Source organism: Vanessa tameamea, chromosome 30, assembly GCF_037043105.1.
Source record: "Vanessa tameamea isolate UH-Manoa-2023 chromosome 30, ilVanTame1 primary haplotype, whole genome shotgun sequence".
NCBI lineage: Eukaryota > Metazoa > Arthropoda > Insecta > Lepidoptera > Nymphalidae > Vanessa > Vanessa tameamea.
Genome location: NC_087338.1, coordinates 4,567,875 through 4,593,618, shown reverse-complemented (window position 1 = coordinate 4,593,618; position 25,744 = coordinate 4,567,875). Strand labels below are relative to the sequence as shown.

The 25,744-nt window shown below is 33.9% G+C and overlaps 1 protein-coding gene across 2 annotated transcripts in view; it reads left to right on the top strand.

Moving 5' to 3' along the window:
* Positions 1-25,744, top strand: part of LOC113391633 (synaptotagmin-7) — a 632,900-nt gene that overhangs the window by 250,750 nt on the left and 356,406 nt on the right. For both annotated transcript variants that reach the window (XM_026627662.2, XM_064220038.1), the window contains one exon: positions 1,277-1,378. In XM_026627662.2, the coding sequence (XP_026483447.1) occupies positions 1,277-1,378 (102 nt within the window). The remainder of the gene's footprint in view (positions 1-1,276; positions 1,379-25,744) is intronic.

The window sequence follows — 25,744 nt, the reverse complement described above, 5'->3', positions numbered from 1 at the left end:
ATTATCTTTCATCTGACACTTACAAACCGAATTAAAAAAGAATTAGTGTAATTGGTTGAACCGTTTACTCGTGATGTCGTGACCAATGGAAATAGAGATTCGTAAATACATTTGTGAAAGTTCACATTATCGATTGTTTTTTATTACGTAAAGCGATAGCCCGTTAATGTCCCACTGCTGGGCAAATGCCTCTTTAATCTTAAAGAACATACTTGATTATTCCACCACGTTGATCTTCAGGTTGGCGGATAAATATCTGTCAGTAATTTATTAAACACATCTTCACCGTCGTTACCAAGCTCTTAAAAGGCTTCCTAATCGATGGCCATTATATTTTATCTGGCTCGAAAGCTAAGTTTTACAGCGGGAATCAATTTCCCTTCAATCCCACTTATGAGAAAAATATTAATGTAACGATCAGACTAGACGATTTCCGCAAGTGCCTTGTGCCTTTTTCACCACACGGTTGGGTAATAATAAACGAGTGACAGCCCTATTTCTAGAACTAACTGCACAAAGCAATTTAGATAATTGATGGCTGTTAGCCTTCTGTTTATTCTACTGTAATTGCGTAATTTGTAGGCATTAAGGTTTAATATATTGTCAATGAAATTTAATTTAATTTAATTTATATTATTACAATTGTAAATAAAATATTTATTAATTAAATAAGTATACAACAAATGCGGGTTCAAACCCAGGCAAGCACCACTGAATTTTCATGTGGTTAATTTGTGTTAATAAATGAACTCGTGCTCGGCGGTGAAGGAAAACATCGTGAGGAAACCTGCATGTGTCTAATTTCAACGAAATTCTGCCACACGTGTATTCCACCAAGCCGCATTGGAGCAGCGTGTGGTAATATGCTCCAAAACGTCTCCTCAAATGGGAGAGTAGGCCTTAGCCCAGCAGTGGGAAATTTACAGGCTTTTTTTAAACTTAACCAGTTATTTTTCAGTATAAAAATGCCAAAAAGACGTTGCTAGCTATGTTTAATTAAATACGAGGAAATAATTACATACAGATGGGGATGATTTTAATTAATAATGATGTTCTTCTGAATGATTTGGCTCTGGTCATTAATTTCAAAACTGGTGTTTCTGACGTATCTAATATTTAATTAGAAGTTCTGAGATATTAGTTAAGCAGTATACGATTTTTTTCAATAGTCTGAATACCAAATGACTTATATTAAAACTATTTTATAAGTAACATGTTGTTTATGAACTACTTATTTACGTAAAATTGATGGTTTCATGACTGTTTTTTGTTTCAGGGCTGATTCATCTGCTACAGATAGCGGCAGAGACAAAAACATAAGTCGCTTGAACGGATTCCTTAACTTGAAGACACCGCTGATTAGCACCAAAACATTGGGGTGAGTTTGAATTAAAATACATATCTAAGGGTAGTTATATATGCATTATAATATTAGAAACGATAAACGCAGAAAGATATTTAAATATATCTGTCAGTTTTTATTTTCTTCGTAAAGTTAAACTAAGCGCCATGACGCCATCTATCAATATTCATGAATTATATTTCTCATGAGAAATATAAGTCTTAAACAGCGCCACCTAACATTTTAAAGTGAGACTACATCAAATGTCACGCTTAAGAAAACGTGTCTGTTGAGTACATCACTGATAACTCTTCCCGCGAAGCCTAGATGGCGCCCTTAGTTTAGAAGCAAACTATGTTATTTTCTTTGAAAATCAGTTAATTATTGTATACATACTTCTCTGAAGAATTTCATTTTATAAATATTCAAGGGATGACTAAATAAATTAATTTCAATATATACACGTAGATGTACTACGGATTGCTACGCCGTAGCATTCCGTAGAAGTACTACGGTTCTGCATGAAATGTAGCACGTCTACGAATATTGAATTACGCAAAGGTATAAGACAACAAAATTATATCTTCATCCCAGTAGACTAATCAACTGGTAATGAGAGTGTTCTGTCAACTTAGCTTCAACAAACAAGGCCTGTGACAAAGTGAAAGACCTTTAACGACCTCTTCAGGCCTCAAACGACCGCTAATTTATCTTTATGTAGAGTGAGTGAGACATAGAGTTTAATCAAGTAGAAGAATCATTTGTTACCAACTTATATGTAGCTTTTTTTGAAATCTAGTATAAAAAATATATTTGGATTTTATGATTTGAGATCAAGGTCATCATTAACCATAGTCAGCCTACTGCAATACATATGATGATTGCGGGTTCAAAACCAGGCAAGCACCACTGAATTTTCATGTGCTTAATTTGTGTTTACAATTCATCTCGTGAAGGAAAACTGCCACTTCCACATGTGTAACCCGCATTGGAGCAGCGTGGTGGAATATGCTCCAAAAACCTTCTCCTCAAAGGGAGGCCTTAGCTCAGCAATAAGATATTTACAGGCTGAATATGTATGTATATGTATTTTACTAGGTCTTGGGATGGATTAGATTAGACCCGGCATATATTTCTTATTTCATCTGGACAAAGTTAGTATTATTACACAAGGCTGTTTGTGAGAACACTCAAAACACTTGATATACCAGTGCTTTGATATCTGATTGTCTATATATAGAGAAATATTCTAGACTACATAATATCATGCTTCAGCCTGACTTCGGTAAAACCACGTGGAAAAACTACTGTAATAATAAATATCAAAACAAAACAAGACAATCTTTCAGAAGTTAATGACTTCTTTGTAATCGCTTTTATTTTCTGAAAATGTTCTTATAGATGTTTGGTTTTTGTGTAGTTGGAGAAAGAATTATTTTTTAATTATTATTATTATTAACTGGTCAATGACCTTTTATCGTGATGATAAAAATAATTCATTAAAAGAAGATTTTAAGTGTACTACTAACTAATTATTTTTTATTATATAGCTCTACCTACATACTATATCAGTCAAATGTGCCACGTGATGTTGATTTGTATATTAATCATTCCTTACATCACCAATGCGCTTCCAATCTTGGGAACTAAGATTTTATGTCCCTTGAGCCTGTAGTTACACTGGCTCACTCGACCCACGAACCGGAAATTTAATCATTTCTTACATAACCAATGCGCCACCAACCTCTATAGTTTCACTGGCTCACTCATCCTGAAAAATAAAACACAACAATTCTGTTATTAATAATATTTGGTGGCAGAGTATCTTATGAGTACGTGGTACATATTTACAAAACCCTACCATCAAGGAGTTGTAACTTTGTTTGTATGAATTTTACTTGTACGGTGTCGGAAAAGACTTCTAGTAATATATATTAATAAGATTACTTCAACCAGCAATAAATTATTCCGAAACATCTAAATTGCCGAATAAATATAACAGTTATTCTGAAAGATGCGATTAACCATCCATAATTCATAGAATAAACTCTTATTACCTATGAAATAAAGTTCGAAATACTCTTTAACAATAATTAAGTTAAGCTGTCTTTGATTTAAAAGTGACTCTTATTTAGTAGTTCATAAGAATCATTTTTTATTGCAATTACCTTTTCGTTACGTAAATAAATCATAAATATACAAACAAATATTTATACAAGTGATTTGTGTAACGCTTATTTAGTATACTTGTAATGGTTTTATTATTTTCGTACATAATTGTAGCTTTTCAATCTAACTTGGAATTATTATTTTTAAGACACAAAGTGTACCAGTAATAGAATTATTATGAATATATCATTATATACTTCTCACAAGGGCACTGTGTGTGCAAACACAGGCGCTCTTTATTCAGCACAGCCTCACTCTCATATATTAATGACTTGGATTATTTTTTATATTTTTTCTTTTATTAATAGAAGTAGTGGTATCATACAAAATAATATATCTATGTGTTCTGTGTATGTACATTGTATATTGGTTGGAAATCCGATACGATAAAGATCACAAGACATAGAGATTTGCTTCGTCGTACGTATTTTTTGTGATATACTAGATATCAGTGACGACTTTGCGCGGGAATAAACCATCTCCTCACATTACTTTTAACAATATTAACTTGGCTTATTATATAATATAAAGCTCATGTTAAATAACTTTTTATTAATTAAGCATATTATTTAATACAAGATCATATTAATGACTAAACACGTGAACTTATTATTCTTTGATTTTCAGTCAGGATATATGTAAATATTTCAATTTAATTGTACTTTACTGACTTAATCTGTGATTGAAATTGTTGAAAAGAGTAACTACTGAGTTTCTTGCCGTCAGCAGAATCTACATTCCGAATCTGTGGTAGTTTCACATAACATAGTTTGTAAAATGACGAATCAAAAGTGCTCGTATAATCCCAATTAATTAAAGTATATTTTGATTTTGAATTTATAATATATTTTCATATCAATCTGTCTATCCATGTTAATGTAAATCACATGTATTTTCATTGCGTTTCAAATACTCCAAACATTTCTCAAGCAACTGTTGAAGATTTCAAAGAAAATTTTTTGTTCAAAGAAAGCTATATAAAATGAATATTATTTATTTTTATAACGATTTATGAATATGTGACATTTATTCGTCATGAATTATATTCATTGTTCTTTTTTTAAATTTTATAACCTCAAAATTTAACGGGTTTCTGTGACGTATTTGTGTATTATGTTTGTGTATTTATTTGTGTATAATGTTGTTTACACCTTTAATGACGTATCATTTTGTATGTTACCCAACAGATATTAATTTTAAGTGCTTAGTGATATGTTGATGGTGTAACTTTTCCAATAAATAAATAAATAGTAAATAAATAAATAATATACATATAGGCAAATAAAAGCGAAAAACCACTCACTGATTGATTACATTTACAATAATTATAAAAACAAATAATTCAGAAAAGTTCCAACAAACACACGCAAAATGCAACTCTTTTTGTATTATTACCGTGAAATATGTTATCACGTAATGTCGTCACGTGACCTCCAAGACAGTATTTTATTTCTACCGAACTCTTCCTCAATCATAAAAATCCAATAAAAAAGAATTTATGTTTGTCTTCTATGGTTACGCAAAATTACTAAAACGATTGGTTCGGAATACATAGACGCATTGGAAGTGTGGTATCAATGACTATAGACATATGAACTTCGATGGCGATTTGGTTAGAACATGAGGAACTTAGCTGAAGGTTCAAAGCCCCGTCAGTACCATTGAGTTTTTATTTCCTTAATATTTGTTTGTAATTAAGATACATTAGGTAGTAATTAATGTAGCCATGTAACCAACAAACTGCGCTGAGGCAGCCTGGTGGAGTAAGCTTAAAAACCTTTTCCTAAAAATCTAGGGATATGCCCAAAAGTGGGACATCTACGGGCTGTTCTAATTTCTTATTAAGGGTAAAGGAAAAAATAATCCCTGGAGTCAATATTTTTTATTGTTATATGTAGGCAGGTACATGGGTAACCTGATGGCAAGTGATTACCACCGCCTGTAAACATTGATGCTGTAAGAAAAAATAGCCTTTAAAATAACCTTAGATGGCAAAGGTGCCACCGACCTTGGGAACTAAGGTCTTATCTCCCTTGAGCCTGTAGTTAAACTGGCTCAACAATACAATAGCTGTATCTAATGGGTGGGTGGTACTTACCACCAACACCATGTTTTTTAATTAAGGCAATGGTAGTGAATAGCAGTTGTATGAAACATTCAGGATATGTAATCAAAGAAAATGAAAAATAATCGACTGAAATTACAAACTAAAACAAGTAAGAAATCAATGTTCGTATTTATGTGTTTCACGGCTTCCATCAGCCGCCTCGCTAACCCTGCGGTATTAGTTTTTGGTTATATTATGTCAGGGGCTAGGTATAGAAAAAGTAAATTTCCTTCCTCGGAGTTTAAGATTGCTTTATACCAAATTTCATCAAAATGGGTTCAATTTCAAGTTCAAGTTCAGGTTGAGCAACAGGCAGTCAGACAGAGTAACTTTCGCAGTAATTATTATAATATTAGTATAGATTGAACTCATACACATCAAACTTTATTGGACACAATATGAAAATTCTATGACTTAAAAATATTAAATGTTCTTTATTCAAGTAGCATTTTTAATTCGTCATGTTACGAGGTTAAATTCTATGTAAAGCTACCACCAGTTTCGAATTTACGATTCGAGAACCTATGCAAACATGTGAGAAAACTCAGAGAGAACTCAGCTTTTCTTTTTTGCAGAATTGAAGCTGCGTTGTACTGTTAAGATCAACTAATCCATAACTCTGATCATTAGATTAATTGGTCTTTCTAAAAAAAACTACTATGATTTATTTAACGCCGAGTGAAGTGAGCTAGTATAAAATTAAAGCCCAATTAATTGATGATATGGCTCACTGCATATTGAGTAAATATCAGTCATTCCACTGAGCCATGCTTTGATGGTACTCAATAAGCGAGTGATATTACAGCTCAGGTATTAGTCTAGATTTCAGTCAACGGCACGTTGGTAAAGGAATGCTTGAGGGCTACGATAAGGTTTATGAGGTTTAATAATTGTCAAGACGATATGGCACTACTGGGCTAAGGTTATGGAACATAACATCTTAGTTCCTAAGGTTGGTGGTTGGTGATACGAGGAATGATTGATATTTGTTACATCGCTTACGTTTGTGGGCAATTGTCCACCATTCACGGTCAGGTGGAACATTTGACGATGTACATATACCATAAAAAGCCCGTGTTAGTTTAATGCCTTACTTATTTTGTAGATCTCGAGGCTATCGGATCCAAGCCGATAAGAATGTATTGTTTATTTGTGGAGACATTTTAGGGGCTTGGAATTTGGTATTATTAAAGCTCCCAAACCCCTTCCGGTCGTTTGGGATTTGGCGTCGTATGATGTGGGTGAAGTACGAGTAATAGAAAATGGAACTAGTGTTGTGCAGAGATTTCTGTACTATACAATTTTTGAATGCATACTTGACATAAAAAACAACCTTATTTTTACGTTATGTGTATATATGTTCAAGGTAGAATCACGAAATATATTTTAGAATTAATGTTGACTAGCTTTCTGCCACGGCTATACCCGCGTAAAAGGAACAGGTGTTAAGTAGTCTATCACATTCAGATCAATTTTGTAGCTCTTTGTGAAAGACTAATAAAGATGTATTAATTTTTGCGCTTATAATATTAGAAGTACTTTTTCATTGATCCGAAATGTTTGTGACAGTTGTCGTCCGTGAAGGTGTGTTATTGGTTCTCATCGGACTTTAATTCCCGGGTTGTAAATGTAAAAACCTGTAAATGTTCCACTGCTGGACAAATACTTAACGTGTCCTTTTGAGGAGTCACACTACTACAAGGCAGGTTGATTTATAAATATGTGGCAGAAATTCATTGAAATTAGACACAAGCAAGCTTCTTAGTGAAATTTTCTTTCGACGCCTAGCGCAATATGAACTAAACCGGATTCACTATCATCGGTTAAAATGCACACACACAGATGTGTTCAAACTACTCGGCCAAGTCATCTCAAAAATGTAGAGTTTGATAAATTTCATTGATTTTTTTTTGTGTGTATTTAAGTGTCTGTCTGGATGGTTTAAATTTGAGTTTGTAGGTGGCCTTGCGATTGGGAAGTAAATAAATTCTACCTGGATGAAGCTAGGATTGGCAGCCAGTAAACATATTACACAGATTGAATATTTCATTTACAATTTTTTATCATTTAACCATTTAATAAAAATCTCATTGTTCCTAATGTAATAATTCGACATAGAATTTAAAATACACAATCCGAGCTCTGTGATTTTGAATTTAGCCATTGCAAACGGATCAACTGTATTTATGTTTGTATGTTAGTTTAGTAATCCTATTGCCGTAATCAAAGGGGTTAAATATGCAAATTTGAACCTTATACGGTTGTGAGAAGCGCTACGATGAAGGCTCTATTTATTTCATGCAGGTTTGAGACACATGGTTAAAGAGATTGATAAATGTTTATCAGCTTTACGTGTAGTAATTACTAATATTCCTATTTACCCCTCCTTTTAAGTTTATTACTAGTGTAAGGGGTGGAAACGACAATAGCCCAAGGGGTCAGGATCGAACCTGTGACTTTTTACATCTCTATCCGGCCCGTAAACCATTGCGCTATTGACGCTTCTAATATTTTTAGTTGTATTTAAAATAATAATAATAATTAAATAGCTTTATTTATTCCACAAACATAAATTGTAACCAACAAATTTAGTAAATTGAATCATTATAATTTGTAAAAGCCTTCTCCAAAAAATTCCATTTATTTCTGTTTTTGGCAGAGGTCATCCAGTCCCTTTCAACGTAGGCAACAATCTCGTCCTGTCACCGAGCGCACGGGCGACCTCTCTTTCTAGCGCCAAACGGTCCTTTCTCGTGATATTGATAGTCCGTCGACTGTCGTCGTATCTCGCCACATGACCATCCCACCCCCATTTCAGACTTTGAGAGAATTGTAGAGCATCCTTTAGCTTGGTTACATTTCGGATTTCTGTGTTTCTTACTCTATTAAAACTATATTTAAACAGCTCCTTTCCATTGCCCTCTGAGTGGTCTGTATTTAAAACAGAAAGAAGAATTACGGGCCACCAAAATAAATTACCATCCTGATGGTGGGTGGACTCTACCACCTATATAAATGATTACAAAAAGACATACTAACCAATCCTTCCATCATTACGTCACTAACTATTGGAACTATAATATCAACGACAACCTTAAAAATAATTCACTGTAACCTTATGTGATTTTTTTTTTATAATTAATTTCGTCCTCAGTGCTGAAATAAAACATTGTGGAAATTACAACATGTGCAGGTTGTTACAAATTCAATTTTATAAACAATTATAACACTTCAACGGTCATTGATAAATTGAAATGTCAGTGAAAAGTATCGGTATTATAAAGGAGTTTTGCATTCATTGATCTCTGTTTAACAATCTTTTAAGCAATATATCTCAGTGGAAAGCACAATCCGTCTTAGTTATCTGTCAGAGTTGACGGCTTGCAAATGGATGTAAACGAATATCTTGTTATAGATGAAGATGTTTTAAGAGTTCCACGTTTAAATTCCATTAACATTGGAACATTTGTTTTTTTTTTTTGACCACACTTGGTTATTAGAACCCAAATACAATTCACTTGGTGGTCATTACCACCAAGCAAAGCAAGCGTGGGTAGATACCACCCATTTTTCAGATATTCTACCGCCAGAGAGCAATATAAGAGTATTGCTGTTTTATTATGATCCGGTTTCAAAGTTGAATGAGCCAGTCTAACCGCAGGCTCCAGGGACATAAGATCTTAACTCCCAAGTTTGGTGCCGATAACAAGTTTTGGGTTTGGGTTTTTCAGTCGAAAAATTCTTAGCAGCAGCCCGTAGTCTAAAAGTTGAAATTGCCTACTAATGTACCGAAATTGATTATGACGACATAATTATGTTCTATATTGAGTAAATAAATTACCTTAAACCCCAAAACGTTTCCGTAGCGTTATCCCAAAAGTAACATGTCAGAAGACATACTAGGAAAATTACCGAAATATAATATTAACCATACTCTAATTGACAAAGCATTACGCGAAAACTTTTACAAAAGAACATGTCATGAACAATTTGTATGTTTAATATTGCAATTTCATCGTAATTGGGCCATGAGCCTTTTTTATTTAGACTAGCTGAACCTGCAGAGAAATTTGCATAGCCTATTACACACAAACCCCACCAATTGTACCAAAAAAAACTAAAAAGTAGGGATTGAAAATATCTCCATACCTAATTTTACTATAAAAAAATGGTCTATGAGCAGTGGTGACCACTTACCACCAGGTGGTCCACTTTCCCGTCCGATACCATAAAAAACACCATATCGGGTAAGAAAAGTCAGATTAATATCTAATATAGTAGGGCTGTAGTAGTTACTTTCCATCAAGCGAGCCTAGGTGGCGCCACCAATTATATAAAAAATGGTACGTAAAACTAATATATATAGATAAAACCACAAATACTAAAGCAAAATTTGAGACCAAGTTTTCAGAAAATTATTGGACACCAAGTCAAAGAAGTTATTCCATAAGTACAAACTAAATCAATCGAAAATTCAGATACACACACTTTGACGTTACGAGTTTGTACTTACAGAATAACTCTACAACTAACTTTTACGCGAACAAAGTCGGATAAAAGGTAGTCAATGATATTAATAGGAAATTGAGTTTGTTCATTTGTTAATCTTTAATGTCTAAACTACTCAACCCGATCATCATGACATTTAAAACACAGTAAATGACATAGAGTACATAAAACCTATCCTTCCTTTATATGCAAGAAAATCCGTGGCAAAAACAAAAGCTAGTACTCGTTTACGTCTCATTATAAAAGCTTAAAGCTTGTTTCAACATGCTGCATATTATGGGTTGATGCGTTCAAAATATAATGTATCGATATATTTTTTAATAGAGCAGACATAAGGGCGTGGAGTTAATGCTTGTTGAACTCCAGGCAGGATATATAACATACATATTATATAATTGTATGTTTACTGTATTTTTAGATATTGAGAAAGAGTAACTACTGAGTTTTTTGCCGGTTCTTCTCGGTATAATCTACATTCCGAACAGGTGGTAGCTTTACTTAATATAGTTTGTTAAATGACGATTCAAAAGTGCTTGTAAAAGCCTACTTGAATAAAGTATATTTTGATTTTGTTCTATTTTTTTTGATATACAAATCATTTTCAATGAAGTCTGGTTTTGAACCCATAATATTGTATTAAGATCCTCTGCGCCATAACGGATCATTCCATTTTCAAATGATTGCGAATTTATAGAGCACTGTAAGCGATGACAGGCCGAAGTTAAAATAAAACAAATCAATAAATTAAATAGTCATTCATTGCTCTTCAAAGTTAAGGTACGACGAGATTGAGGTCAAGCATCGTTGTACGAATTTATCGTAAACGAGTACGAAACTGTGGGCGTACAGAGTACTCCTGTTAAACGTTTTTAAAAACAATTCGGATAGGTGAAAATTTAAATTTTCAAAATTCGAATACGATTTTTTGTAGTAGTACGACGTGATATCTGTCTGTTTTTTTATGATATACATAGATTATTTTATTTATCACCATTCCTCATAGATGGTAGCGCTGTTAGAAATATTAACCATTTTTAACATAGCCTATGCGTCACCAACAAAGGGAGTAAGATTTCATTTAAAAAAAAAACATTAATCAATAAGGCATATTATTCACACAAGATTATATATATATTATTATTAAAGGGATATATTATTTAATTTTTTTTTTTTTACATTAGCAGACTGTAAATTTCCCACTGCTGGGCTAAAGGCCTCCTCTCCCTTGGAGGGAAGGTTGTAATACACATATGGCAGAATTTCGTTGAAATTAGACACATGCAGGTTTCCTCAAGAAGTTTTCCTTCACCGCCGAGCACGAGATGAATTATAAACACAAATTAAGCACATGAAAATTCAGTGGTGCTTGCCTGGGTTTGAACCCGAAATCATTGGTTAATGATGATAACCACTGGGCCATCTCGGTTCTATTTATATTGAATTGTATTAAACTGACGTATTTAACTTTGTAATTCAAATGTTGGAAAAGAGTAACTACCCAAAATCAAAATATACTTTACTCAAGTAGGCTTTTACAAGCACTTTTGAATCGTCATTTAACAAACTATTTAAAGTAAAGCTACCACCGGTTCGGAATGTAGATTCTACCGGGAAGAACCGGCAAGAAACTCAGTAGTTACTCTTTTTCAACATCTAAAAACACAGTCAGCTGAGTTTCTTGTCGGTTCTTCTCGGTATAACATTACGAGACGGTGATAGCTTCACTTAATATAGTTTTGGAAAATGACGATTCAAATGTGCTTGTAAAAGCCTACTCGAATAAAGTATATTTTGATTTTTATATTTGTAGCTGAGTCTTCTATCATGGCCCGTTTGCCAGGATACCTACATATTTTAATAAAATAAAATAATACTAAGATATTTCTTATATGTATAAATTTATTTTTGCTTAATTATCTAAGCGTCGCGCTTGAAGATCAACAGGCATCAGATAAAGGGCTTTTTAGATAAAGGAAAACCGAAAACCAGCTGGCTGTAATCAAGGAAAATGTTACGGTTATGTTCCGTAAATTCGAAAAACAAAAGGCTTTTGTTTCTGAAATTAACTATCGTGTAAAAAAGTATGAATTTCTTTCGCCGCCATTTTTTCTGAACGTCTTGGGAACTTTCGAGAAGCTAAGTTCCTAAAAAGCCGGTAATTGAAAGCTTTCTTATATAGACCATTTTCTGTCATATAAGTCTCCTGCCGTTTGCTACCAGTGCCATAAGGAAAACATGACAATTCGTAGTGAAGTTTATGCAAAATACACAAATGTTTTTGGAATGAAGTTTTTTACGCGGCTCACAGTAGAGATGTAAGGTTAAGTGTTATCTTTCCAGGCAAACATTCCGTCTTTTTCTCTTTTGCTGTCTCTGTATTTTATATAGGTTTAATATAATATTATTTAAACTTATTTTTTGTTATTATTTTAATTTAATTCATGTAGTAGAGCTGTGTACACCGTATGGGTAGGTACAGCGCACTCATCAGATATTGTACCGCCAAACTGTGTTTCGGTTTGAAGGTTGAGTGTGCCAGTGTAAGTACAGGCACAAGGGATATAGCATCTTAGTTCCCAAGATTGGTGGCGTATGAAGAATGGTTAATATATCTGACAGCGCTATTGTCTGTGGGCGGTGGTGATTAATAACAATTTTATTTCTCGTCATTTAAATTATTCTCAAATATCGGTAATTTAGTCTATTGTATCTGTTATGTAATACATCGTATATAGCGACAGCAATTTTGTTCCGATCGGGTGTCCCACGACTCATCGCATTCTTTTGTTATGAATAAATAATACTAATTATTTGATATTTTATCATTAAGCATGTTTATTAAGGGCGAAATATCACCGTGGCCGCGAATCGATCCTATAAAGCTAGAGATTCGTGACTCCTGAATGAATCAAGAGTCGGTATCGTTAAAGTTAATTTGATTTTCTGTTGAGAAATTCTTGGAACTCCTTTCCCCCCAGATTAAAATCAGAGGGAATAAGGCGTTCGTCTGTCTTTACGCACATATTTCAGACTTCTCGTCTCACTTAAAATTTAATAGAATCGAATAGAATAAAACTTACAGTTTAATAGCATAACATAATTTATTAAGACCTAGTTGTCACGTGAGGTTTCGCTCGCGTTTTAGGGGTTGGTCAAGTAGAAATATGGGGCGTAAAAAGGTTGTGTCCTTCCTTGGAATTCAAGCTATCTTCAAACTAAGTTTCATCAAATTCGGTTCATTAATTATCATCGAAAGAGCAACAAATAGACAGACAAAATTATTTTCGCATTTATAACTTAGCTCATAAAAGCACTTTTGAGTCGTCATAGAAAGTAGATTGTACTGAGAAGAACCGGCAAGAAACTCGGTAGTTACTCTTTTCCACCATTCCAACTACAGAGTATGTCAATAAAGTACAATTAAATTTATAATTTTGTTATATATATATATTTTTCATTTAATTGGTGGTAGGGCTTTGTGCAAGCCCGTCTGGGCAGGTATAGCCAAACAAAAATACATAGTATTGTTGTATTCCGGTTTGAAGGATGAGTGAGCCAGTGTAACTACAGGCACAGGGAACATGGCATCGGAACTAATCCCAAGGTTGGTGCCGCATTGTTGTGATGTAACGAATTTTTATTATTTTTTATCACATGAGCTTTACATTTTTTAATAGACCAAGTTAAAAATAACCGTGGGATCATATTATATGTAGGTAATAACCTACATATGTATTCATATCTATAGTTCTATTGGACTTAACGATTCCTTTAAATCGAAATACAACACTACAAATCGACATTACACTAATCAGATTAATTCTTCCCAAAGATTTGTTCAATTCTATCAAATTTAGTAATTAGCCAAATTAGCCCAACTCATAAACACCGATTCCATAGACACACACAAGATTATGATGCCACGATTTATATCACACTGTGTAATAGACCCTGAAAGCTTCGAACTTTACTTCTTAGTCATAGTCTAAGTTCAACAATTAAAAGTTTGAACTCGCAAGTCAAAGGTAATATGACCGGCTTAGTTGTTCATATTCGATTTTGTCGTCTTGAAAATTTGACTATAACGGCTTGAAAGTTTTTTTGGAAATATTTTATTATATTTTATTTACGTTAAATTCGAACTTTTTTATAGTACAAGAGTTTCTAGTAGGGTAGAGTCACTTAATCTTTGTCTTATTGAAGTTCGATTTTTCTTGCTGATTTCTCAATTATGTTTTTGTAACTCACTCATTCTTAAAACTTTAGCTGAAATGTTATAAATGGGGCTGAAGTATGTGATGAGTTGGCGGTACCCAGATGGACTTTCGCGAACCTCTCATAACAATTAAAGCTCTCTTCGCTGATCGAACACCCGCCTCGTATTTTTTGTATATCGCTACCTTCTATATTGAAGCTATAGCTTAGCTTAGCTACAGTCTGTAATTATTATTTCTTATTCTTTCAAATAAGTTTATAACTTACAATAATATACACAGCATGTTTAAGGTTGGGACTCTCTTTTGAGCATAGTACATTCTCGTTTCAGAGGGACCCACTTTTCAATAACATAGTATGTTATATAAAATCGCCAAAACAATAAAGAATATTTAATTAATATAAATAAAGTGAATGATGAAAATTGACGACGAAGAATAGTTTGAAACTGCATGTGTGTTTGTGTGGCCAGTCTGGTTTGTGTGTGTGTGTTGCTTTGCTGTAAATGCCATACATAACAGATGCAGGTTTTTATACAAAGGTGCAGTGTTCCCTCTAAGGGCGGTCCTTGACCATCAGCTCTCGCCTATAAAGTTACAAACTAAGATTTTAAGCCTGCAGTTGAGTTAGTTGTATCAATACTGAAATACTACACCCTCCCACACTGATGTAATGTTACAAATTGTTTAATTACAGATAACACTGTAATGCTCAGTTCTATTCATTCATGTTATCTGAAATGTTATATTACAAGCAATTGTTCTCGGTAATGGAACATCGTAATATCGATGACGTCACAGCGGTTTTGGTGATCGGAAACGCATATCTTTGCATTATGCAAGCGAAGTGTCAAGTTTATTATGATTTAATGCTGATCTAATTATACTATGATGTCATAACTGTTGGGAGCACTAATTATGACTAGAGTTTAATATATTATATTACATATTGTATTTCAAATATTTGGAACAAGTAACTGCTAGGTTTCTTGCCGGTTCTTCTTGGTAAAACGGACCTTTCGAACCGGTAGTAAATTTACGCTTAAGACAGTTCTGTATAATTTTTCAAATATTGAAAAAGAGCAACTACTGACTACTTGCCGGTTCTTCTAGGTAGAGTCTACATTCCGAACAGGTGCTTGTTTTACGTTTAATACAATTCTATAATACGAAAATGAAAATGCACTCTTAAAACCCTCTTCGAATAAAGTATATTTGGATTTGATTTTGATTTTGACATCTCGTATTTTTATAATACATACTTACATTTTGCTCTTTAAATTAAATGTAGAGCAGTATGATTTAACTTGAAACGGAATTGTTTCTTGTGAGGAGCAGACTCTACATCTAATATTAACCATCACCACTTATAAATACCAACTGTAAATGTCCTATTAGACGAAGATCTTCTGTCATTTTTAAGAATACGGTTTAGAACATATTTGAAACATGGTCTAATGCGGTTTGATGGATGAACGTAGGTAGATTATGCCTGTATGGTTTGAATTCGCAATTAGCGGTTAAGATTCACGTGTTCCAACCACTGTGTCATCTTACCTATTGATATATAATAACTCACACTAGAAGATTTAAAACTATGATGTTGATATGTGTGAACGGAATGACGAAAATTATGACGACCTCCGTGGTCGAGTAGGGTGTACACCGGTTTTCATGGGTACGCCACTCCGAGGTCCCGGGTTAGATTGGCGGCCGAGTCGATGTAGAAAAAGTTCATTAGTTTTCTATGTTGTCTTGGGTCTGGGTGTTTGTGGTCGTCGTTACTTCTGATTTTCCATAACACAAGTGCTTTAGCTACTTACATTGGGATCAGAGTAATGTATGTGATGTTGTCCAGTATTTATAATGAAAATGTCCCCGCTCTAGTATTCGGTGTTTACTTTTGTTTGTGTAACGCAGAGTTGAATCGTGATTACATTATCAGCCTGTAAATTTCCCACTGCTGGGCTAAGGCCTTCTCTCCCTTTGAGGAGAAAGTTGGAGCATATTCCACCACGCTGCTCCAAGCCGGGTTGGTGGAATACACATGTGGCAGAATTTCGTTGAAATTAGACAAATTTTTTTTCTCAGGATGTTTTCCTTGACCGCCGAGCACGAGATGAATTATAAACACAAATTAAGCACATGAAATTCAGTGGTGCCTGCCTGGGTTTGATCTCGAAATCATCGGTTAAGATGCACGCGTTCTAACCACTGGGCCATCTCGGCTCCAATCCTGATGCTGTCTGGTAATTCGTCATCTTATATATTAACAGCATAAGCCGATTTTTGTCCCAGTGATTATGAGATGATATCTGAACATAAAAGATCGGCTATGGTCTTATTTTGAAGAGCTTAAGCCTTAGATGTGTAGAAAATTAAAGAGGATTCTTGGTTGGAATTTAGTACATTGTTACGATTCAATAAATAATTAATTTTAGAGAGCGGAAAAAAGTTACTGGCCGGGTACAGAGCGGCGTTATGGCTGTATAAAAAAAAACAAATGTAAAACTTGCGAACATACGACGTCAGTTTAGAATGAAATTAAATCAAAATCTGTCATAGGTTTCGAAATTTGTAAAATTCTGTTTGTAAAACGCAAAGTTTCGCGTGCGACTTCTACGTACGTTTTTATAAGCGGTCCACTGTCCAAAGTTTGACTGGAAGAGATTGCTGCTTTAGCGATAAGCCTGTTGCTCCTAATGCAAATTTGTACATTCGAAATTGCGTAAGTATTTTGTTTATTGGAGTGCAGTAAGACAAACTACAAATATAATATAAACATACAGTTATATGTTACCAGGAATTCTATTTAATATCCGCGTAATACGTTCATACAATTCACACACATTCAAACGTAACATCTCCATTCGGTGTTGGAGATGAAATGTATCATAATATATAACTTTAAATTTGTATATAAATGAGGATTTTCAAACAAAAGACCGACGGAGGGCGTCGTATGAGATGTGAATGTGAAACTTGGCAAACGGTTTTTGTAGGGACAGCAAAAAAAAATTTTTTTTTTCTTTTTTAATTTTTATTTAAACTTAATATGTCTTGTTATGTATATATGCGTATATATGTACATAAGTGTAAATGGATGGAGAGGAGGATAACGACCTTGAATACATGGATGGAGTGTGTGAAGAGGGACACGAGGGATAGGTATTTACTTGGTGGTAAAATAGCTTCGTGCAAACCCGCCTAAATAGGTACCATCCATTTATCATATATTCTACCGTCAAACAGCAATACTTTGTATTATTGTGTTCCGGTTTCAAAGGTGAGTGAGCCAGTGCAACTACAGACAAATGGGGACTAATAACTAAGTGCCCAAGGTTGGTGGCGCATTGAACTGGAATAAAATTACTCACGGAACCAATGTATATTTGTGGACAAGACCACTTACCACCTCGTGACCCTTCGCCTATTCGTTTCATTATTCCATGAAAAAGATGGCTGTGAATGATCAGATGACGAATAACCTGACCCCATATGTTTGGGACAAGAGGAGTGAGAAGAAGAAAGTTAACTTAAGTTCACTTCTCGTTATCCTTGAATCATAAATATATACTACGTGTTTATTATGTTACGAACTTAATCGTAAAGAAAGCTTCAATTTTATCGGTCAATGCCTTTCATTGCCTTTTAAGTAAATTAACATGAAGTAAATTATCCCGCTGCTGGGCTAAGGCTTCTTTTAGATTTGGAGCTAATCCGACCATGCTGTTCCAATGCGTTGATACAAATGTGGCAGAATTTCATTAAATCTAGATACATGCAGGTTTCCGGCGAACACGAGATGAATTAATTATAATCATAAATTAAGCACTTGATAGTTTAGTGTTGCTTGTCTGGATTTGAATCTGCAACCATCGATTAAGATGCACATGTTCTAACGTCTAGGTCATCTTGAATCTCCATTTTATACCTAATTAAATGTTATATAAAAATTAATATGAAACTTTTATATTGTTCAAATAGAAAGCTGTAGGTTGCATGTTTTTTTAACGAAGCTTATTATTTCAGCGTTGCAACGAAAATAATCAGTACAGGCGTTTTCTATGCGAACGCTTCTAAAACTATAACGGATCCACGAAGTATGAAATATTACAAGTTCGCAATATTATACATCTATCTTTTATAGATAAGTCAGAAAACAATTTATTTTTGTATTAAAAAGTATTTTACTGTATAACGAATGAATATTTCTAGATCTTTGCCTTATATATTATGATTTAAAAAATATATATATTCATTGTAACTTTAAGTACGATTCACAACAAACATACATACGTGCAGAATATATACATTTATTCATACATACTTGTAGACTATGAGAAAAAGTTCATTTGGATGAAAAGTGCTCAAAAAGTTATTTCAGACAAAGATTGAAAACTGCTTTTTTTCGGATTCTCTGTAATTTACTATTCGAACTGGTTAAATTTACTTTAATCCTTCTTTTCACCAAGTGAAAACTTTGTCAGGAACTGAGTTATGTGGTATTTCCACTGTGATAGGAGTCTTTGTCACTGATCGGAGAGAGTGCGGAAGGAAACTTTTGGGACTAAGAGGTTACGTCCTTTGACTTATACTCGCTCATTCCCCTTCAGACCGGAACACAAAAATATTAAGTATTGTTGTTTGGCGGCAGAATATAGTAAATAGCAAGTAAATAGTAATTATAAAAGTAATCCTTATTCTAAATAGTAATTCAAAAGCATAAAAACTCTAAATTGAATGCATCGTTTATCTATGTAGCGTTTGCATGAACATTTAAGACGTAAAATTTTTTGCAACTGAAATGTGAAAATAGTTTTTTTTATGTCTCTTCTGACGGTACGGAGTGGCATCCGTTATGTATATTCAGAATTTTTCAGCGCATAATTGCAAGTTCTTTTCAAACTGTGCTTAATTCCAGATCGCTTAGCTGTTCTTTTAATATCATTCGTATTATACTGGATACGTCACGTGGTTCTGTTTTAATTGAAAGTAAATTATAACAAATTAAACGAGTTTAAACGAGCACCACTGAATTTTCATGTGCTTAATTTGTGTTTACAATTCATCTCGTGATCGGCGGTGAAGGAAAACATCGTGAGAAAACCTGCATGTGTCTAATTTCAACGAAATTCTGCCACATGTGTATTGCACCAACCCGCATTGGAGCAGCGTGGTGGAATATGCTCCAAAACCTTCTCCTAAAAAGGGGATGGAAGCGTTAGTCCAGCAGTTGGAAATTTACAGGATGTTTATGTAATGTAAAATAAACGAGTTTTAAGTTTCTTAATTCTGAATAAAATATATGGCTCAGAATTAAACAAAATAAACGACGATACCGAGATTTTAATAAAAATAATATGCCTCAGTTAATCGTTAGTCTTTTCAAAAATAATCATACTTTAGGCGCACGCGCCGGCAGCACATATCCAAACGTAACACACATTACTCTGGAAATTATCTTCAAAATTCAAATTCAACGTCTGGCACGAACTTTAAACAAACACGTAAAACCTTGAAGGCTTAAAATAATATTCTCTCTTACTTATTTGATTTGAGCAAACCCGTCTGATTAGACACACTTATCAAGTATTATATACTTGGACATGTTTTTCTTAAGTAAAACGCAATTAAAAACAATTATTATAAACCTGATGCACATCACACATGTTTTGGTTGGGTTGTCTATCCCATACATTCTAACACACACACATATGTAATACTGACACACACACACACACATACAGTACTGACCAATGTGGACACGCTTATATGTAATTATAATATAAGTTCATTGGTCATTTATGTAATCATTCTATACTTATATTTGAAATGTAAATTTTAACTGTAAACATATAATTGTAGATACGGTTTATTATGAACAACTAAATAAACTTCTACAGCTGAAGTGGTCCAGTAGATGGAACATGAGCTATATTTTTAAAAGACCAAGGGTTCAGCAGTTCTGGTAAATAAAAATGAGAAATTCTGGTATTTCGGTGGTATCTTTTATCCAAGCAGTGTCTTACCGTAGATCTTAGGAGTTTGGTTACTTCCTTGGTGGTTGGGCTTTGTGCAAGCCCGTCTGGGTAGGTACCACCCACTCATCACTCATCAGATATTCTATCGTCGAACAGCAGTATTCAGTATTGTTGTGTTCCGGTTTGTAGGGTGAGTGAGCCAGTGTAACTACAGGCACAAGGGACGTAACATCTTAGTTCCCAAGGTTGGTGGCGTATTGGTGATGTAAGGAATGGTTAATATTTCTTACAACGTCATTGTCTATGAGCGGTGGTGACCACTTACCATCAGATGGCCCATTTATCGTCCGCCTACCAATGTCATAAAAAAAATAAAAAACCAAGAATGGGAAACTAGCTGGTCATGAGTCCCCCCTTCCGATACCATAAAAAAGTAAAGAAATACTATCAACTATAAAATCGGTGGGCAAAAGAAAATTTTGACAGAAAAAGCCAAAAAAAAATTATCGGCCTCGGGTTTAAATAATGTATAATTATTTGAGTAATTACTTAAGAATAAATTAATCTCTTATCCGAACAGAAGGCGTTTCTTCATTACATTAGAAAAGATCTTCAGTCAGCTTAATACGTTACAATTCGTTTTAGCTTTTAACGAAGGCATTATTGAAGTTAAGATTTTTTAAGTAGCTATCTCTGTTTTTTAATTGAGTGCTGTTTCAGTGCCTTTGAGTCTAATTTGATATTTGAAGTAGGTACTTTGTCTTGTTGATATGTCTTGAGCTGGTTTATTTTGAGATCACGTAAAACAATTAGGTTAAGACCCAGGTATTTACGAAAGTTTCGCGTGCTTAATCTGTGTGTCCATCTCGTGCTCTATGATAAAGGAAAAAATTGTTAGACATTTGTGTCCACCAACACTTATTGGAGCAGTGTAGTGGAATGAACTCCAAGCTTTCTCCTTGAAAGGAGACGTGGAACATTCCCATGCATGGAAAAAATTTAGCAATCTAGCATTCCAACCAACCATATGGTTCCAGCAAATTAATTCACCAAGAATTATATGACGACCTCCGTGGTCGAGTAGTGTGTATATACCGGTTTTCATGAGTACCTCACTCCAAAGTCCTGGGTTCGATTCCCGGCCGAGTCGATGTAGAATAAGTTCATTAGTTTTCTATGTTGTCTTGGGTCTGGGTGTTTGTGGTGCCGTCGTTACTTCTGATTTTCCATAACACAAGTGCTTTAGCTACTTACATTGGGTTCAGAGTAATGTATGTGATTGAGCTGTAGCTATAGCTTATCAATGTTAATATTACGTTTACATATTAACAGCAAAAGACAAAACCTCCAACCTCAGAACAACCAGCGAGCCAAGATAAGGCTTTTTTTGTTGTCAAACTTTGTAATTGTTTAAAATTTTCAATATCACAAACATTACATTACATTACATACATTAAAGGCCTGTTAATTTCCCACTGCTGGGCTAAGATCCCTTTGAAAATAAAGATTGGAGATAATTCCACCACGCTGCTCCAATACGGGTGGTGAGGAAATTAATAAGTTTTGTAACTTTGTTTTCATTTTCTGTGAGGAAAACTTAGTATTATATATATATATCTTAATATAACAAGTATGTTGTATGTTAATCTGAGGTTACCGCTTTAGTATTCGGTGCTGGAATTCAAGCTCAAACTTCGGAATTTCCTGGAAACCAGGCTGCCTGTGACGTGTTGTGTAATCTATTTTAGACGTCTTTGTGACCAAAATTTCTATACGTAATTATATAATAATTATACACATTATTCAAATATTTAAACTTTGAAATCTTTTATTCATATACTTTATATTAAACATTTATCAATTGCGAAATTTCAATCTTCGAAAATAAATGTTATCAGATGTTCTACAACTAAACAGCAGTATCCATTGTTGTTGTGGTTCGGTTTGAAGGGTGAGTGAGCCAGTGTAATCACAGGCACAAGGGATATAACATCTTAGTTCCCAAGGTTGGTGGCGCATAGGTGATGTAAGGAATGGTTAATATTTCTTACAGAGCCTTTGTCTATGGGCGGTGGTGACCATTTACCATCAGGAGGCCCATATGCTCGTCCGCCAAACACTGCCATAAAAAAAAAAAAATCATAATTGAGCGTACTGAGTTTGTAAAAGAATTTGTTTTTGATTTGATCTTCTTTCATTATGATGTTTAACTTATTTGTAAGCTTGTATGTTTGTTTTCATCGAATAAATCTAAAACTTTATTCAAAAATCGCTAACTTTTTTAAGCCGCAATGCACAAGATTATATTAATTGTAAGGGAATGTAGATCATATTAAGAAGAACGGGTAAGACATATTTTATAGTTCATCTAAACATAGTTAGAAAATATGAATAAATAAATAAATATTGGACAACATCACATACATTACTCTGATCCCAATGTAAGTAGCTAAAGCACTTGTGTTATGGAAAATCAGAAGTAACGACGGCACCACAAACACCCAGACCCAAGACAATTTAGAAAGCCAATGAACTTTTTCTACATCGACTCGAATCGAATCGAACCCGGGTCCTCGGAGCGGCGTACCGAAAACCGGTGTACACACTACTCGACCACGGTCGTGAATATTTTAAATGGTAACATCAAATAAGCAACCTAATATAATATATATCATTTAGTCTACGGTTACACTTCCTGTATTTGATGTAGTATGTATGACGTAGGTTTATATTTTGAATGAAGTAGTCTGTTCAACTTTAACAGAAATACGTTGTTTTATTAAACATAATAAAATATATTGGGTAACGCTGTCTCTAGCCCTACGATGTTTGTGCTGCAGATAAGGGCTATTCGCGAAAACCTAGGAGCTACATTGAGACATGTAACGTTATTACTAACAGTATTTAAAACGGGATATTTACCATGTTTTTTATTTTCATTTGGTGGAGCTCGATCTCGTGAACAAGACATTCGTAGATAATGTCGAAATATCGAGCTCCGCCAAATAAAAATAAAAAACATGGTAAATATCCCGTTTTAAATACTGTTAGTAATAAAAATAACCATGTTAATTTAAAATCTTATATGTAATGTTATGTATGTACGGAAAAATATTAATGATTTTGTTAAAAAAAATTGTTACTCGTAGAAGATATAAACGTCAACTACTAACTCCTGTTACTCGACTACATAGTCAGTAGCTCTTGCGTGGGTAATGTAACAACTGGCTTTACAGCATCGATTAGATTTTTCATTTTATCTAATACTAGCGATCCGCCCCCGCTTCGCACGGGTGCAATGCTCGTACTAAATATACTATGGAATATCTTAGAACGTTTACAGTTTATCAGTCATTAGACAATACAAACCGCTATGTCCCTGTATCTTAAATTTGTAATATATTCGAAAATATTCATTTAAATTACATGCTGTAAAGTGCTTTATTGATCTATATGAAATGCACAACGTATTTAAGGTACTTAATTGGATGAAGATTAATGATTTGTTGCTTAAAATAAGCCATTATTTCTCGTAAAAGATGAAGCGCCAAATGTTCAGGGATGTCTCCGTTATTAGCAGGGTAAACACTGGTAGTGGTCACCGACTAGTAAGATGCACCCGAATATTAACACTAAAATCGCACGTTCGCTGTTGATGAAGTCGACTCTTAGACCGACTCTCTCCCAGGTCGAACTGGTTGCGAAAGCTTCCACCTAGAACTACAGAAACGATTCGCCATATTGGAAGCGGGATATGGACAAAATAAACTTAATATACAGTGTTTAAATTAACTAAAACTAAATTCAAGCATTTTTATAACCTTTTTAAATTTTATTACAGACTTTAATTATCAAAAATATCAATATGAATATCTTGAATTGCTTATTTCGTAATGTAGGGTCGTATTTTAATGTTAATTGTTCAGAGTTGACCCTTTTCTAAGACCTATATTGTCCGAGGCGTTCGTTGTTATAAAATAATTCCATTTTATTGCATAAATGTCTGATTTATTAACAAATATTATTATGTAAAATTTCGAGATCAAAGCTTAAACTTGGAATGGGTTTCAATAATGTCTTAAGCAAAGGCTAAGTTTAAGACAATTATTCGTTTCTAATTAATGATTATTAAATTAATTAGAGGAGATTATTCAAAAATCTAAATATACCTCCGTGGTCGAATAGTGTGTACACCGGTTTTCATGGGCACGCTACTCTGAGGTTCCGAGTTCGATTCCCGGCTGAGTCGATGTAGAAAAAAAGTTCATTAATTTTCTATCTTGTCTTGGATCAGGGTGTTTGTGGTAATGTCCTTACTTCTGATTTTCCATAACACAAGTGCTTTAGCTACTTACATTGGGATCAGAGTAATGTAATGTGATGTTGTTCAATATGTATTTATTTATTTATTTATTCAAATAAGTTCTAACAATTTACAATATGAATTATACTTCACGGGTATTAATAAGCTGTGATATCTGCCTCGGAATGAGGAAAGATAGTACATACATACATACATATAATGGTATTACTCGTTGAACGTAGAACTTTAATTATATTTTAATGGAAGCAAAGTAATTTTTAATAATAACAAATTATAAAAATTAAAATACAGACTTATAAAGGTTTAATTTTTTAAATAAAAAAGAAGGTGCTTCGTGCTCACAGGCTGTTACGTAACTTAAAGTTTAATTTGATATGAAAGCCTACGTCCGAATCTAAAATAAGAATCACAACCTTTATCCAAGATAGACAATGGACATATTACACTTGACCCGACTCCATCAGAAATCTAAAGAAATAAATTAATCTTACAAATCCATCGTCGATACAAACGTTTACTTTAGCGAGATTAACTCCGAAAAAGGTTCATCAATTTAAGTAAATAGAACAGCTATAAATACAAGATGAATTCTATTTATCCGAATATACATATTTTCAATTTCAAATATACAAAGGTACGACTGGCAAATGGTCAACCTGATGGTGGTGTTTGACTATGAAAAATATTATTTATAATAAATATAAAACCGTTAAAGCCTTCAATTCACTTAGTCCTCTTTTTCGTCTATCACTTGACGTAGATATATTGTACAAGGTCGAAAATATTCAAGATCCTTGATCCATACGCCTTGTCAGGCCATTATAAAGTATCGGGTTTTTCTGGCGATAAATTTTCAATAGCAGCTCGGAGTGCAGTGTTTCCACTCCCGTGTATCAGAATGTAATTGCAGCTGTTGGTTGAGTCTGCACTTAATTTTTTTTATGGCTGCTAAATTGGCCTGAACCTTGGGAACTAAGATGTTATGTCCCTTGTGTCTGTACACTGTCTCACCACCTTTTAAACCGGAACACAACAATCCAAAGTATTACTGTTTGGTGGTAGAATATAATGATGCGAATACCTACCCAAACAGGC